Source organism: Ovis canadensis, chromosome 3 (assembly GCF_042477335.2).
Source record: "Ovis canadensis isolate MfBH-ARS-UI-01 breed Bighorn chromosome 3, ARS-UI_OviCan_v2, whole genome shotgun sequence".
In the NCBI taxonomy this organism is placed as follows: Eukaryota; Metazoa; Chordata; class Mammalia; order Artiodactyla; family Bovidae; genus Ovis; species Ovis canadensis.
In genome coordinates, this window is record NC_091247.1 from 195,768,198 (window position 1) to 195,786,034 (window position 17,837).

Here is a 17,837-nt window from a genome sequence, read left to right on the forward strand (position 1 = left end):
AGCCTTGACTAGATGGACCTTTGTTGGCAAAGTAATGTCTCTGCTTTTCAATATGCTATCTAGGTTGGTCATAACTTTCCTTCCAAGGAGTAAGCGTCTTTTAACTTCATGGCTGCAATCACCATCTGCAGTGATTTTAGAGCCCCCCAAAAATAAAGTCTGACACTGTTTCCACTGTTTCCCCATCTATTTGCCATGAAGCGATGGGATCAAATGCCATGATCTTCGTTTTCTGAATGTTGAACTTTAAGCCAACTTTTTCACTCTCCACTTTTACTTTCATCAAGAAGCTTAGTTCCTCTTCACTTTCTGCCATAAGGGTGGTATCATCTGCATATCTGAAGTTATTGATATTTCTCCCCGCAATCTTGATTCCAGCTTGTGCTTCTTCCAACCCAGTGTTTCTCACGATGTACTCTGCAGAGAAGTTAAATAAGCAGGGTGACAATATACAGCCTTGATGTACTCCTTTTCCTATTCAGAACCAGTCTGTTGTTCCATGTCCAGTTCTAACTGTTGTTTCCTGATCTGCATATAGGTTTCTCAAGAGGCAGGTCAGGTGGTCTGGTATTCCCATCTCTTTCAGAATTTTCCAGTTCATTGTGATCCACACAGTCAAAGTCTTTGGCATAGTCAGTAAAGCAGAAATCGATGTTTTTCTGGAACTCTCTTGCTTTCTCCATGACGCAGCGGATGTTGGCAATTTGATCTCTCAGGATACTATAATTTCGTTTGTCTTCCCCCTAGTCACTGTGCTTTTGCTGTCATCTATTTTACTCCTACATATGCTGTAAATCCTTAAATCCTTAAATCATTAAATGAAATTTAATGGTAAGAAAAATATCTTATATATTTACCCTTATGTGTTTTCACTGCTTTCTTTGGTTTTTATTTCTTTTTATTTGTTTATTTGTTGGTTTTTAGGGAGGAGCTCTATAAATTATATTCCCATCCATTATAATTATCCTAGTACCTGAAAAGAACTTCCTTTAATATTTTTTTATATTATGAGTCTGCTTATGATGATTTCTTCTTTCAGTTTCTTTAAACAGTTTTTTTGAGATACATTTCCATAAAAATGCATTATTTAAGATGTACAGCTTGATTTTTTTATCTTTGGGGTTTTTAAAATTGAGATATAATTGACAAATAGCATTGTGTAAACTTACACAATGATGACTTGATACCCATATGTATTGTGAAATAATTATCATAATAAGGTTCGTTAACACATCCCTCACACAATTACTTTTTTTCCTGGTGAGAACATTTTTTTTTTTTAAGATCCACTGTCTTCAAGTATATAGCAATATATTTTTAACTGTAGTCACCATGCTATACATAAGATTCCCAGAACTTATTCATCTTGTAACCAGAAGTTTGGATCCCATAACCAATATCACCTCCATTTTCCTTACCATCTATTCCCTGGCAAACACTGGTCTAATTTCTGTTTCTATGAGTTCACTTTTTTAAAACTATACATATAAGTGAGATTATACAGTGTTTGTCCTTCTCTGATTTATTTCACTAAGCATAAATGTGATTAATATCCATCTGTGTTATTATAAGTGGCAGGTTGTCCTTTTTATTATAGCTGAATAATACTCCCTTATAGATATAGATATGGATTTCCCAGATGGATCAAGTGATAAAGAATCTACCTGCCAATGCGTGATATGCAAGAGATGTGGGTTTGATCCCTGGGTCGTGAAGATCAACCCCCTGGAGGAGGAAATGGCAACCTATTCCAGTATTCTTGCCTGGAAAATCTTATAGACAGAAGAGGCTGGTCGGCTACAGTCCATGGGATCACAAAGAGTCAGACACGACTGAGCAACTGAGCACATATATAGATGTGTGTGTGTGTGTGTGTATATATATATATATATATATATATATATAGAGAGAGAGAGAGAGAGAGAGAGAGAGAGAGAGAGAGAGGAGAAGTTGCTCAGTCGTGTCCGACTCTTTGTGACCCCATGGATGGTAGCCTACCAGGCCCCTCCATCCATAGAATTTTCCAGGCAAGAGTACTGGAGTGGGTTGCCATTTCCTTCTCCAGGGGATCTTCCTGACCCAGAGATCAAATCTGGTCTTCCACGTTGCAGGCAGACACTTTACCATCTGAGCTACCAGAGAATCCCTAAATAAAGATACAGTGAAAGTGAAAGTCACTCAGTCGCATCCGACTCTTTGTGACCCCATGGACTGTCCATGGAATTCTCCAGGCCAGAATACTGGAGTGGATAGCCGGTCCCTTCTCCAGGGGATCATCCTCACAACCCAAGGATTGAACCCAGGTCTCCTGCTTGGCCATCTGAGCCACTAGGGAAGTCCTATATATATAGAGAGAGAGACAGAGACAGAGACAGAGACAGAGAGACAGAGAGAGACACACATACAAACAATTGACCCTTGAACAACACAGATTTGAACTGCATGGGTTCACTTATAGGTGGGTTTTTTTCAATTAATACTCCATTACTACATGATTTGTAGTTGGTTGAATCTAGGGATGTGAAATCACAGATATGGAGACTTGACTGTAAAGTTATATGCTGACTTTCCACTGTATGGGGGGTCAACATCCCTAACTCCTGCACTGTTCATGATCAACTGCATTTATAAAACATATACCATATTCACTTTATCCATTCATCTGTCTACGGACAATTAGTTTGTTACTGTGCCTTAGCTGTTTGTGAATAATGCTGTAATGAACATGATGGTGCAGATAACTCAGCAAATGGTCATTTTATTTCCTTCAAATAAATACCTAAAGGTGAGGTTACTGGATCATATGGTAGTTCTAGTTTTCATTTTTTGAAAAACCTCCATAGTGCTTTCATATCTTTGCATCAATTTACATTCCCACCAACAGAGCACAAGGTTCCCTTTTCTCTACATCTTTGTCAACACTTATTATTTGTTGTCTCTTTGATAACAGCCATTCTTACAGGTATGAAGTGCTATCTGTTTGTGATTTTAATTTGTGTTTCCCTGAAGATTAGTGATGTTGAGCACATTTTCATGTACCTGTTAACCATTCATACATCTACTTTGGAAAAATGTCTATTCAGGTCTTTTTCACTTTTTTAATTGGATTATTTCATTTTTTGCTATTGAGTTGTGTGAGTTCTTTATGTAGTTTCAATATTAACCCCTTGTTACACATATAATTTGCAAATATTTTTCCCATTTTGTAGGTTGCCTTTTCATTTTGTTGATTGTTTCCTTTGCTATACAGAAGCTTTTTAGTTTGAGATAATCCTCAGATTCAGTTCAGTCGCTCAGTCATATCCAACTCTTTGTGACCCAATAGACTGCAGCACACCAGGCCTCCCTGTCCATCACCAACTCCTGGAGCCTACTCAAACTCATGTCCATTGCGTCGGTGATGCCATCCAACCATCTCATCCTTTGTTGTCCCCTTCTCCTTCTGCCTTCAATCCTTCCCAGCATTAGGGTCTTTTCAAGTGAGTCAGTTCTTTGCATCAGATGGCCAAAGTATTGGAGTTTTAGCTTCAGCATCAGTCCTTCCAATGAATATTCAGGATTGATTTCCTTTAGGATGCACTGATTGGATCTCCTTTCAGTCCAAGTGATTCTCAAGAGTCTTCTCCAACACCACTGTTCAAAAGCATCAATTCTTCAGCACTCAGCTTTCTTTATAGTTCAACTCTTACATCGAAACATGACTACTGGAAAAACCATAGCCTTGACTAGATGGACCTTTGTTGGCAAAGTAATGTCTCTGCTTTTCAATGTGTCATCTAGGTTGGTCATAGCTTTTCTTCCATGGAGCATGTGTCTTTTAATTTCATGGCTGCAGTCACCATCTGCAGTGATTTTGGAGCCCAAAATAATAAAGTCTGTTACCATTTGCACTGTTTCCCCATCTATCTGCCATGAAGTGATGGGACCAGATACCATGATCTTCGTTTTCTGAATGTTGAGCTTTAGGCCAGCTTTTTCGCTCTCCTCTTTCACTTTCATCAAGAGGCTCCTTAGCTCCTCTTCACTTTCTGCCGTAAGGGTGGGGTCATCTGCATGTCTGAGGTTATTTGTATTTCTCCCGGCAATCTACTTTTCCATAATTGCTTTTGTTGCCTGTGCTTTGGTATCTTACCTAAGACACCAAAGAATGTCAGAGTTCTTGACAATAAGAAATTATTGTAAGACTGATGTCAAGAAGGTTTTCCCCTATGTTTTCTTATAGAAGTTTTATGGTTTCAAGTCTTATTAAGTCTTTAACCCATTTTGAGCTGACTTTTATGTATATTGTGGGATAGAGGTGCAGTTTATTCTTTTGCATGTGGCTATCCACTTTCCAGCATTTTGTGAAGAGACTATCCTTGCTTTTGGCCCTCTTGTTGAAGAGCAGTTGACCATAAATATATGGGTTCATTTCTGGGTTCTCTGTTCTGTTCCACTGGTCTATTTGTTTTTCTTTATTCTAGTACCATATTGTTTTAGTTACTTAAGCTTTACAACATAATTTGAAGTCAAGAAGTGTGATATCTGCAGCTTTGTCCTTGGTCAAGAATGCTTTGGTTATTTAGGGTCTTTTGTAGTTTCACATAAATTTTAGGATTGTTTTTTACAGCCTCTGTTTAAAAATGTCATTGATATTTTGATAGGGACTGCATTGATTTGGTTAGTATGAGCACTTTGACATTACTTCTTCTAATCCATGAACATGGAAGAATATTTTTTCCATTTTCTTGTGTCTTTTTAAATTTCCTTCATCGGTGTTTTATGGTTTTAAGTATATAAGTCTTTCATTTTTTTGTTGACTTAATACCTAAGTATTTTGTTCTCTCATTGCTAAGGTATATGAGATTTTTTAAATTAATTAATTAATTTTAACTGGAGGCTAATTATTTTACAATACTGTAGTGGTTTTTTGCCACACATTGACATGAATCAGCCATGGGTGTACATGTGTCCCCCATCCTGAACCCCCCTCCCACCTCCTTCCCCATCCCACCTCCCTCCCCATCCCATCCCTCAGGTCATCCCAGTGCACCAGCCCTGAGCACCATCTCATGCATAGAACCTGGACTGGCGATCTTTTTCACATATGGTGATATACATGTTTCAATGCTATTCTCTCAAATCATCCCACCCTCACCTTCTCCCACGAAGTTCAGAAGTCTTGTTCTTTACATATGTATCTCTTTCACAGTCTCACATATAGGGTCATCATTACCATCTTTCTAAATTCCATATATATGCATTGATATACTGTATTGGTGTTTTTCTTTCAGACTTACTTCATTCTGTATAATAGGCTTCAGTTTCATCCACCTCATTAGAATTGATTCAAATGTATTCTTTTTAATAGCTGAGTAATATTCCATTGTGTATATGTACCACAGCTTTCCTATCCATTCATCTGCCGATGGATATCTAGGTTGCTTCCATGTCCCAGCTATTGTAAACAGTGCTGCGATGAACACTAGGGTACACGTGTCTCTTTCAATTCTGGTTTCCTTGGTGTGTATGTCCAGCAGTGGGATTGCTGGGTCATATGACAGTTCTATTTCCAGTTTTTTAAGGAATCTCCACACTGTTTTCCATAGTGGCTGTACTAGTTTGCAGTCACACTAGTGTAAGAGGGTTCCCTTTTCTCCACATCTTCTCCAGCATTTATTGTTTGTAGACGTTTTTTCATAGCAACCATTCTGACCAGTGTGAGATGGTACCTCATTGTGGTTTTGATTTGCATTTCTCTGATAATGAGTGGTGTTGAGCATCTTTTCATTGTTTGTTAGCCATCTGTATGTCTTCATTGGAGAAATGTCTGTTTAGGTCTTTGGTCCAAGTAAATGGGATTGTTTTCTTAATTTCCCTTTTGGTTAGTTAGTGTCCAGAATCATCACTGATTTTTATATGTTGATTTTTGTATCCTACAAATTTAATGAATTTGTTTTGTGATGTTCTTAGGGTTTTTTACTTATAAAATCTCTGCAAACAGAGATGATTTACTTTTTCCTTTCTGATCTGACACTTTTTTTTTCTTGCCTGAATGCTTTGGGTAAGACTCCCAGTGCTATTAAATAACACTTGGATGTCCTCGCCTTGTTCTGGATCTTAAAGGAAGTTTTACCTCACTGATTGTGTTAGCTGAGGTGTTTTCAAATATGGCTTTTATTATGCTGAGGTATGTTTTTTCTTTACTTATTTTTTGAGTTGTTATAGTGAAAAGATGTTGAATATTGTCAAAAAATTTTTTTCTGCATCTGATGTAAAAAGTGTGATCATGTGATCTTCGTCTTTCCTTTTGTTAATGGCAGCTATAAACATAGGTGTCAGTCTTCTCAGATAATGTTAGATACTTGCATATTGGAGGAACTGAAATGCTAAAGATAAGTTTAATAAACTTCAGAGCAGCAAAACCCTAAAGGCAGATAAGTAGCATGGAGCTATCAAGTAGAATCCTACAAGTAGAGAAATTAGAGCTTAAATAATGAAAATTATCATTAAAAAAATAACTGATATGGCCATTTGTCTTTTCAATATCTACAAATCAAGACCATGCAAAGGCTACTGACAGAATGTTTAGTATACCACTCTACACTCAGCCCATCTCACTCAACTTATAAGCAGAGGTTTCAAGTCATTTTCCTACTAAAGAAATAATGGAAGGGCTTACAGGGAAGAAAAAAGATAACTATTAAAGGCTGTGTGATAGTAAATTAACAGCCCTGGCTCTGTGAATTTCCTTGTATTGTGTGAAGTATTTTTCTAAAACTTTTGGCATTATATCAAAAGGAAGGCAAATGAAGTTACTATCCATGATATGGACAATAGTATTTTTTCTTTCAGAAAAGCTAATCTATTCTACTTATATACATAAAATAAAAATTTAGCATTACTGAATAAACATTTCACTTGAATAATAGGACATTTTTGAAAAGCAACTATATATATCCAAATACATACAGATACCAAAGGGATAACTGAGATATCCTAGGGTCTTATCTGTTTAAAAGAAAAACTCAACCTACTGCTCATCATCCCGGGCAGAAAAGGCAAGTATGAAAAACAAAAAGGAATTCTGTCAAGAAATGAAAACATCCCACAGAGAATTCAATAGCACTAGAATGAGGATGACACTGAGAAATTCAAGGGCTATCAAAGAACCATAAAAATGTTATATATATAACTTAGTAAGAACCATAATGCTAATGTAAAAGAAAAGTACTGGTATATAAATTGCGCACAAATGAACCTCTACAAAATAGGCATCCTTGTACAATGTAGTATGGGTATAAAATGAGACTGCTGAAAGCAGTTTGTTAGTGTAGATTAAAATTTCATAGATCTTAATTTATTCTCCTTTATTCTCATATAAATCTCCTTTATTCTCACAAGCTCTCTTCTGGGAGAGGGAACTCAGAGTGATAGCCTGACACTTGGAGCCACTTTTCTCCTCAAAACACTTGTCGATTTGAAAGCAGCAGCTAAGAGGCTGAATAATTTAATCAGAGATTTTGGCAGTCTCACTAGCTTTCCTGATGGCTCAGCAGTAAAGAGTTCACCTGCAATTTAGGAGACTCAGCTTCCATCCCTGGGTTGGGAAGATCCCCTGAAGAAAGGAATGTCTACCCACTCCAGTATTCTTTCCTGGGAAATCCCAGAGACAGAAGAATCTGGCAGGCTACAGTCCGTGGGGTCACAAGAGTTGGACACAACTTAGTGACTAACCTACCACAACCAAGAGGCTGAGAATTTAATCAGAGACTTTGGCAGTCTCACAAGACTGGATGAATAAAAACTGAATTTCAGAGCTTGTCAAGATGGAGGGTCATCCCAGATTTTCAGTTATAACTTCAAAAGTACATCCAATAGTAAGGCTATATTCAAAATAAATGGCTGACCACCTGAAGAAGTGCAGTTCCAGTATTGTAGAGAAGTGGGAAGAAGCGATCCCACTGTGACATGAGAACTCACTAAAGAAGGACGTTCACTTCACTCAGTGAAAGCTGTACTTAAAACTCTAATTCCACTTGAACATACATGCATGCGCCTAGTATAAATTCTTTGTAATATGATACTTCATTAATGTATTAGATTCAGTTCAGTTCAGTCGCTCAGTCGTGTCCAACTCTTTGCCACCCCATGAATCGCAGCACACCAGGCCTCCCTGTCCATCACCAACTCCTGGAGTTCACTCAAACTCACGTCCATCGAGTCAGTGATGCTATCCAGCCATCTCATCCTCTGTCGTCCCCTTCTCCTCCTGCCCACAATCCCTCCCAGCATCAGAGTCTTTTCCAATGAGTCAACTCTTTGCATGAGGTGGCCAAAGTACTGGAGTTTCAGCTTTAGCATCAATCCTTCCAAAGAAATCCCAGGGTTGATCTCCTTTAGAATGGACTGGTTGGATCTCCTTGCAGCCCACGGGACTTTCAAGAGTCTTCTCCAACACCACAGTTCAAAAGCATCAATTCTTTGGTGCTCAGCTTTCTTCACAGTCCAATTTTCACATCCATACGTGACCACTGGAAAAACCATAGCCTTGACTAGACAGACCTTTGTTGGCAAAGTAAGATTGCAACTAGCTAAATTTATTGTCACTATGTATATAATGTTTTGAAGTGACATATATTTTTATGAAGTACTGTTTGGTTGGGGAAAAGTTGCCTTAATGTTTGAAATGTGTGAATTTTTTGGAACTTACTGGACAGAATGATTTAACTTTTAGCTACATTATTTTCAGATTTAGTATTTTTAATGGTGGCATGTTTTGGTTCTTAAATTTTTTGCTTCTTAAACTAATAAGACCCTGACCAAACAATATACTCCTCATTTCTGTAGGTTACAAGCCATGCATTCAAAAAATAAAACTTTGATTCTAATTTTTATATCATAGGTTCTTCAGATAAAACATTTAATTGCTGAAGCACTGCATAAGAACATTATAAAGTTTTTATTTTCTAGTAAAAATTTCCTCATACATAATTGCTGATATGTAGATGATCTCTAATGTATGCATAATATTTAAATTATGAGTAATGTTGATAATGCCCTTTATCATGTTTTAAAAATAGTACACAAAAATGTTGTCACCTTATGTATTTACACCTTCCATACAGAGAGTGACCATATTCAGCCTTTTTGGTTAAATACCACATCCAAAGACTCATGGCAGTATGTTACAGATTAAAGCAAAATCAAACAAAAAAACCCCACCTTGTTAATTTAGTTTAATTTGAAACTGTATATAGTATTATATATTTGCTAGGAATTGGATATTTGGAGAGAAGAAAGTATAGCTGACCCTTCATATGGAAAATATTTGAAAAAAAATCCATGAAATTGCAAAAATCAAAACTTGAATTTGCTGCTCATCTTCAACTATTTATATAGCACTTACATTATAATTGGACTTCTCTGGTGGCTTAGATAGTAAAGAATCTCCCTGTAATGCAGGAGACACAGGTTTGATCCCTGGGTGAGAAAGATCCCCTGGAGAAGAAAATAACATCCACTCCAGAATTCTTGCCTGGAGAATTCCATGGACAGAGGAACCTGGCAGGCTCCAATCCATGGGGTCACAAAGAGTTGGACTGAGCAACTAACACTACTACTAATTTGGGCCAAAGCTTAGTGTCAAATTATTTCACACCCTGATTGGGTTAAAGCAATTTCCCCCCAATGTCGATGGCTGCCAAAACATTATACATAGCTTTATATTACCTCTGCAAAGTTTAGTATATTATATTGATACTAGGCACTAAGTCAGACATAACAAGATATACAAGCAGTAAAACTTGACCCAAAGCTAAGATTAAAAATGAACGCAAAAAACAGGCCGAGGTGATCCAGATATTATGGTTATCTGATAGGGATTTTTAAATAACATTGTCTAAAATAGTCAAGAAATTAAGTGGCAAGATAAACATTTTTAGCATAGAATTGGAACCTAAAATTAAAGAATCAATGGGAAATTCTAGAAATAAAATAAATCCTATAACAGAAATTACTATTTCAAAAGTATATGAGTTTAACAATATACTTGATGCAACAGAAGAGAGAATTATTGAACTGGAACATTCTCAGAAAAAAACATCCAGACTGAATTATAGAGAACAAAGAAATTAGGGGGAAAAAACAGAAAAAATAAAACCAAGCATAAGGACAAATTAGGCCAACATTTTAAAAAATCTAAATTCTTGCAACTGAAATCATTAAGGACAGGGAAGCCTGGCGTGCTGCGATTCATGGGGTCGCAAAGAGTCAGACACGACTGAGCAACTGAACTGAACTGAACTGAACTGAAGGAGAAGAGAGATTGAGGTAGAACAGTACTGGTGGAAGTACAGCAGAGAATTTGCCCTAAAATGAAAAACATCAAGCCACAGATATAAGCAGCACTACCTACTCCTAGCAAGAGAAAAGATCCGGGGGTGGGGGTGGGGAGGGACCCCTAGGAATATTGTAGAAAAACTTCTCAAACAGAAGAAGAAAGGAAAATCTTAGAGAGTCAGAGGGAAAGGACACTCATCTTCAAAGGAATAACAAAAAAGTTGACTGTTGGTTTATCAACAGAAAAATACAAAACAGAAGACACTGAAATAAATCTCTAGTGAGGGTTTTGGGACCAAAACTTGCAAGCATCAGCACAGTGATTCTAAAATTCATAAGTGTGTGTTAGTTTCCTTTTGCTGTCATAACAAATTATTACCAACATAGCAACTTAACATGGATAATACCCACTTATTACCACACAGTTCTTCTTCTGAAAATGTGTGTATACTTAAACGCTATGCTATAAATCAATCATAAAAATATAAAACATCTCTATTGAAATGGACGAAATTTTATGAAAAGGCAGTTTTCAGAAGAAGAAAACTGAGTAGCTGATAAGTAGCTTATTCAACTGAATTCAATTGATTTCCATCAGGGGAAATCAATTTAAAATAACAATGAGATATTTTGTGCCCATGATACTGAAAGTATTAAGAAATCTGAAAATTTCGAGTGTTGGGGAACAAGAAGAGGGAATAGAACATGCATAGGCAATGGGTAAGCATACAATGACATAAATTATGACAAGTCTTGTGAGAAATTCTTGGGGTTAACGTTTAAGCAAAATAGGAAATAGGGAAAAAGGAAATTAAAGAGGCTGATAGATTACTTAGGGCCTTATTTCCATGCTGTGACACTGGTGTTTTCCCTAGAAAGAAATAGTCAGACTTTGAAGGATTTATTCTTGTACAAAGATTGCTCTGGAAGCAAAATGTTGTAGGGTTAGGAGGGAAGGGAGCAAGACTGGAGAAACCAGTTAGGACGTCGTTACAATGTGACACAGAAGTGATGAGGACCTAATGAAGACAGCAGCAGTGAGGATGGGAAAAAGGAAATATAGAGAGAAGATACTAAAGACTAACACTAACAGAATGTTGTCACAGATAAGGCAAGAAGGACAAGAGACCAGGAGAGTAATCGAAGTTTCAGGCGTGGCCAATGGGATGAATGATGAAATTTACTGGAGTAGGGTTCCTACTTTTCTAAAATGATGAGTTCAGTCTGGCTTGTTGATTTAGAGGTTCCTTTGGTGTCTTCTCTTCTTTGGGGGTCAGTTGTTTCTGTGGATCTGAAGCTCAGCAGAAAGAAGATTTAGATGTAGCAGTCAACAGTGTATTAACGTTACTGAAAGCCCTGTTCATGGGGGATAGCTGTTGTGTAGAGTGCAGTGGAACAAGAGGATCAGAACCCCAGGGATTAACATCTGAGAGATGGGTGAAGGAAGAGAAATCTGAAAAAGAGACTGAAAAGGAACACCCAGCCTGGTAGAAGGAAAAGAGTGACCTTGGGGAAACATGGCGAATGGAGACTATTGGGCAGAGGCAAATACCGCAGAGGCGTGATGGCAGAGACTGAGTTGGTGGGAATGTAAATTTAACCACCATGGGAACCAGCGTGGAGGCCCCCCCAAAAATTAAAAACAGAACTATCATTTAATCCAGCAGATCCCCTTTTGTATATTTATCCAAAGAAAGCAAAACCTCTAATTCAAAAAGGTATGTGCACCACCATGTTCATTGCAGCATTGTTTACAATAGCCAGGATACTAGAAACAACTGTAATGTCCATCAATGGGTGAGTAGATAAATGAGTAAATAAAGTGAATCAGTGGTAGTAGTAGTAAATAAAATTAATGAGTAAATAAAATGTGCTAAAAATGTAAAATGCAATATTATTCAGCTGTTAAAAAATTAAATTTTGCCATTTGCAACAACATGGATGGGCCTTGTGGGCATTATGCTAAGTAAAATAAGCCAGAGAAAGACAAGACAAATACCATATGACCTCACCAATGAAACCCACCCTCCCCCCCCCCCAAAAAAAAAGAACTCATAGATACAGAGAAAAGATTGGTTGCCAAAAGCAGGAGTTCAGTTCAGTTCAGTTCAGTTCAGTCGCTCAGTTGCGTCCGACTCTTTGCCACCCCATGAATCGCAGCACTCCAGGCCCCCCTGTCCATCACCAACTCCCGGAGTTTACTCAAACTCTCGTCCATCGAGTGGGTGACACCATCCAGCCATCTCATCCTCTGTCGTCCCCTTCTCCTCCTGCCCCCAATCCCTCACAGTATCAGAGTCTTTTCTAATGAGTCAACTCTTTGCATGAGGTGGCCAGAGTACTGGAGTTTCAGCTTTAGCATCATTCCTTCCAAAGAACACCCAGGGCTGATCTCCTTTTAGGGGATGGCAAAATGGGAAAAGGAGGACCACAAATTTCCGTTTATAAAATAAATAAGTCATGGGACTATAATGTACAGCATGGTGACCATAGTCAATATTCAGTAACACTGCATTGTATCAAAAGTTTTTAAGAGAGTAGATCTTAAAAGTTTTCATCACAAGAAAAAGAATCGTAGCTATATATGGTGATCAATGTTAACTAGACTTATCATGATCATTTTGCCTTATGTATAATTATTGAATCATTATGTTGTATACCCAAAGCTACTATAATGTTATATGTCAATTATACCTCAATTTAAAAAAAGTTACCACTCAGTTCACCAACTGAGAAGGCATTGATCATCTTGTTCTAAGGCAGAAATACACTGTTGTGGTTGAGGAAGTGAATAAGAGATGAATTCATGACGTTGTCTTTCCTAAAGCTGGGTTGTGATGGCAGTGTGAGGTGGAAGAGGACAGTGAGAATTGTCTTTTTCTGTGTTGAATGGTGTAGCACTTGGCAGATATGTACATATTTGGGGGGAGAGAGGCAGTTTGAGGGAGAGGTTAGTGTCAAAGGAAGAGAAGGAATGGGACTGAAACACCGAAGCAGCTGGAGGAGGCAGTAAGACAAGTTTCACTTCCGATGGAGAAGGGTTCCTCCCGCACTGAAAAGAGGTGGCTGGGATGAAGAGGTCCCTGTGGGCAGGAGTGAACCTGTTTCTAAGGCAAAAGCGGGAAAACACACATCTCTGATGGCCCTATTTTCTTGGATCATTTTCTGACAGTAAAGCTGGAGACATGAGGCAGGGACTTGAACGTTGTTGAAGAAATGACAGAATGTGATGGCTCAGTTCATGATCACAATTTGCTGCCGATGACTAAGGAGCCAAGGGTGGCTAGAGACCATTGATTCATCTGGAGTCAGTCAGCAATCTGTGCTGTGTGTGTGTGTGTGTGTGTGTGTGTGTGTGTGTTCTAACAGTGCTCAACCACCACGTTGTATGCAAGATTTGAACATTTTGAATGATTTGACCAAACCTCTTTGAGAATTTACTAGCTGAAAAAGAAGAACAAACACTAACATTTATTGAATGACCTTGGACATGGTGACTGATGTCTCTAAACCTCAGTTTGCTTATCTATGGGCATGCATGCTAAGTCGCTTAAGTCGTGTCTGACTCTTTTCAACCCTATGGACTGTAGCCCACCAGGCTCCCCTGTCCATGGGATTCTCCAGGCAAGAATACTGGAGTGGGTTGCCATTTCCTCCTCCAGAGAATCTTCCCAACCAAGGGATTGAACCCACGTCTCTTATATGTCTCCTGCCTTTCTTTACCACTAGTGCCACCAGGGAAGTCTCTTCCTTATCCATAAAGTGGGATTAAAAATAGCACCTGTCTCACTGGGTTGTTGTGGGAATTAAATGAGATGATGCAGTATTTCTCAAATTTTTGACAGTCACCTTCAATAAGAAATATGTAGCCTTATTGTGACAATTAAATGAGTAAGTACCAGCCCACAATACCTTCACCAAAATACTTGAAGACTTACATGTTTCCAAAGTCAGAATTTGGAGGATTTTTAAGAAAGTAATATAGTGACTAGAACACATATAACATAACCCCCCAAGAGGGCTGAGAGAAGTATCCAAAATCAAGCAGCAATCTTTCCACAGTCAGACTGATGAGTAGCCACACAAACCATGAATGAAGACTGTAACTAACCTTGTCTCAGTTTCAGATCAGATTTTGCCATTAAAGGAACTGAGTCAAATTTTGCTTTAAATCTTTTTTTGGTGTTTTTTTTTTTTTTTTTTAAGAAAGCTTTCGGTTTTTCAGATAGTTTTGGATTTTGGAATTATGGAAATAAAATTATAACTATATAGAAATATAATATTTTAAAAGTCCCTGGCATGTCATAAGTATGGTTTATATCACTGGTTCCATTTTTAAAATGATGACCCTAACCCACCAAAGAAAGTTAATGATGTACTAATAGGCTATGACCCACACTTTGAAAAATGCTTATATATAAATGGTTAGCCTGGTCCCTGGTACATGCTAAGATCACAACACATATTAGAAAAAATACCATCTTATATTTATATATTGTTTTAAATTTGCAGAATTCTTTTAAGCACATAGATGCTATTCATGTTCACAGTAACTTTATCAGAAATAAACTAGTTTAACTTTCCTCTTGACCTAATGCAGAGTTTTATGCCTCAGTGGTTTTGTGAAGAACAGTAGGAAATTTAAATAATAATAATTACGCCTTCCTATGACATCTCTGGACTTCCTAGGTAGAGCTAGTGGTAAAGAACCTGTCTGCCAATGAAGGAGACTTGATGAGATGCAGGCTCAATCCCTGGATCAGGAAGATCTCCTGGAGGAGGACGTGGCAACCCACCCACTCCAGTATTCTTGCCTGGAGAATCCCATGGATAGAGAAACCTGGCGGGCTACAGTCCATAGCGTCGCACAGTCAGGCATGACTGAAACAACTTAGCATGGCATGGCATGACATCTTCAGGGCTTCGCTGGTGGTCCCGTGGTTAAGAATCTGCCTTGCAATGCAGGGGACACAGGTTCGACCCTGGGTCAGGAAGATCCTCTGGAGAAGGAAATAGCAACCCACTCCAGTATTCTTGCCTGAAAAATCCCATGGACAAAGATGGTGGGACAGAGGAATCCCATGGGCTACATCCATCCATGTCCACAAAGAGTTGGACACAACTTAGCAACTAAACGCCAACAATGGCATCTTTACCTTGGTATCTGAAGCATTTTTAAAGCTTTATTTAAGTATTTTATATAAAACTAATTCTTTTCCATAGATAAACATGCAGAACTAAGAAATCACACCATTTGCTTAGGGCACAAAATACACTATTTCTACATGGAATTTGTCCAACAGAATACACCGCTCAGCAACAACCTCCAAAGCATATTTATTTTTCTGTTCTTAAAGTGAGCTAAAGACCTGCTCCTCTGAATGCAATTTATAATCTTTGCATTTTATTTGCTAGTGCTCTTGGAGACATTAAAATAGCTGAGGTGAATGTCAAGGGTTTATTCGTGAAGCTCATTAACTCTTCCCCCGACAAAGAGATGGAAATTGGAAATCATACTCTCCAACAAAATGTGGATGGACAAACAATCTCTCTCTACCGATTCCTTCCCGGCATCATAATGCAGGCCAATTCTACAGTAACAGTAAGTATAAGATATAAATGCTATAAACTAGAATTGTACAGGAAAAAGTTCATTTCCCCAGTCAGACTGTGGCTTAGCACTGGTGGTTTCTTTGATCTCTCTGTTAACTGTGACTTTTGGGTTGTTGTTAGTTAATTGTGTCACTTTGTCCATCTCTGAAAATAAATTATCATAATTAAATTTCTGCAGCTTTCTTCAATTTGGCATACAATACTTGGTGTTTTTATGCTTTAACTATCAAAATGAAATATCTAAGTTCTTAAAACTAAGCAGCATAGTGCTTAAAAGAAAGGAAAGAGAAGGTTTGCTTCAGTTTAGTTCAGTTCAGTCGCTCAGTAGTGTCCGACTCTTTGCAACCCCATGAATCGCAGCACACCAGGCCTCCCTGTTTATCACCAACTCCCGGAGTTCACTCAAACTCACGTCCGTCGAGTCAGTGATGCCATCCAGCCATCTACCCTCTGTTGTCCCCTTTTCCTCCTGCCCCCAATCCCTCCCAGCATCAGAGTTTTTTCCAATGAGTCAACTCTTCGCATTAGGTGGCCAAAGTACTGGAGTTTCAGCTTTAGCATCAATCCTTCCAAAGAACACCCAGGGCTGATCTCCTTTAGAATGGACTGGTTGGATCTGCTTGCAGTCCAAGGGACTCTCAAGAGTCTTCTCCAACAGCACAGTTCAAAAAGGTGATTCTAAAGGGCTCCTCCCTCTTTCTTAGGCATCCCTCTAAACTACACACACTAGCTTTGCAGTTATACAACTTAACATTACAGATTATTGCTGTTGTTCAGTCATTAAGTCATGTCTGACTCTTTGCAACCCCATGGACTGCAGCACTCCAGGCGTCCCTGCCTCTTACCATTTCCCGGAGTTCGCCCAGGTGTGTGTCCATTGAATCAGTGATGCTGTCCAACCATCTCATTCTCTGCCAGCCCCTTCTTTTGCCTTCAATCTTCCCCCAGCATCAGGGTCTTTTTCAATGAGTCAGCTCGTCACATCAGGTGGCCAAAGTATTGGAAATTCAGCTTCAGCTTCAGTCTTTCCAACAAGTATTCAGGGTTGATTTCCCTTAGGATTGACTGGTTTGGATGTCAGTATATTTTAAAGACCTCTGGGACTTCCCTGGAGGTCTAGTAGTTAGGACTTCACCTTCCAATGCAGGGGTGCAGGTTCAATCTCTCATTGGGAAGCTAAGATCCCACATACCTTGAAGCCAAAAAACCAAAACATGAAACAGAAGCAACATTATGCCAAATTTAATAAAGATTTATTTTTAATCTTAAAAATAAAAACTCACCTGTTTAAAAGATGTGTTGCAATAACTCTTACAGTTATAAAACTACATTGAACTCCACTGGCAATTGTCATTAACAAAATCTTTTCCTGCAGGTCTGGACAGCAGCATCTGAAATAAAGCATCAGTCACCATCTGATTTTCTTTGGAAGGAACACAACAGGTTTCACACAGGCCCAAACTGTACAACCATCCTGTGCAAACCTAACGGTGAAGTCAGTGTCCAGTCCTTAATAATAGTTTTTAATAAGAATGGATAGCTCTGCTTATGTCCTCCTTTCCCCTCTTAGCTCGCTCAATGAGTTTTTCATCTTTAAAAGCTTGGAAAGAACCGTCACTAACTGTCATAACATATCAGGCAAATCAGTAGCAGCCTCTCTTCAGTGCCAAAGAGGTGCTTATAGTTTGGCAAAGATAATTTTAATATCCTGTGTTTCTAGAAGCAACTTCAAGTTTCAGAATCAAGCATGGATTTTATTTATGGCATTTGGCCTTCTCCTGAAGAGAAGGATGAGAAAGGAAGGAACCACATGTGGGCTTTCTTCTATTAGTTTCTTCATTTCTCGATTGCTTGTTAAGATTCTTCTCTATTCCCAGGGCTGTGATGAGTGTGATAAATGTTGG

The 17,837-nt window shown here is 38.4% G+C and overlaps 1 protein-coding gene across 3 annotated transcripts in view; it reads left to right on the forward strand.

Moving 5' to 3' along the window:
* Window positions 1-17,837, forward strand: part of LMNTD1 (lamin tail domain containing 1) — a 525,827-nt gene that overhangs the window by 480,674 nt on the left and 27,316 nt on the right. For all 3 annotated transcript variants that reach the window (XM_069585540.1, XM_069585541.1, XM_069585542.1), the window contains 2 exons: window positions 15,736-15,922; window positions 17,309-17,428. In XM_069585540.1, coding sequence (XP_069441641.1) covers window positions 15,736-15,922; window positions 17,309-17,428 — 307 coding nt within the window. The remainder of the gene's footprint in view (window positions 1-15,735; window positions 15,923-17,308; window positions 17,429-17,837) is intronic.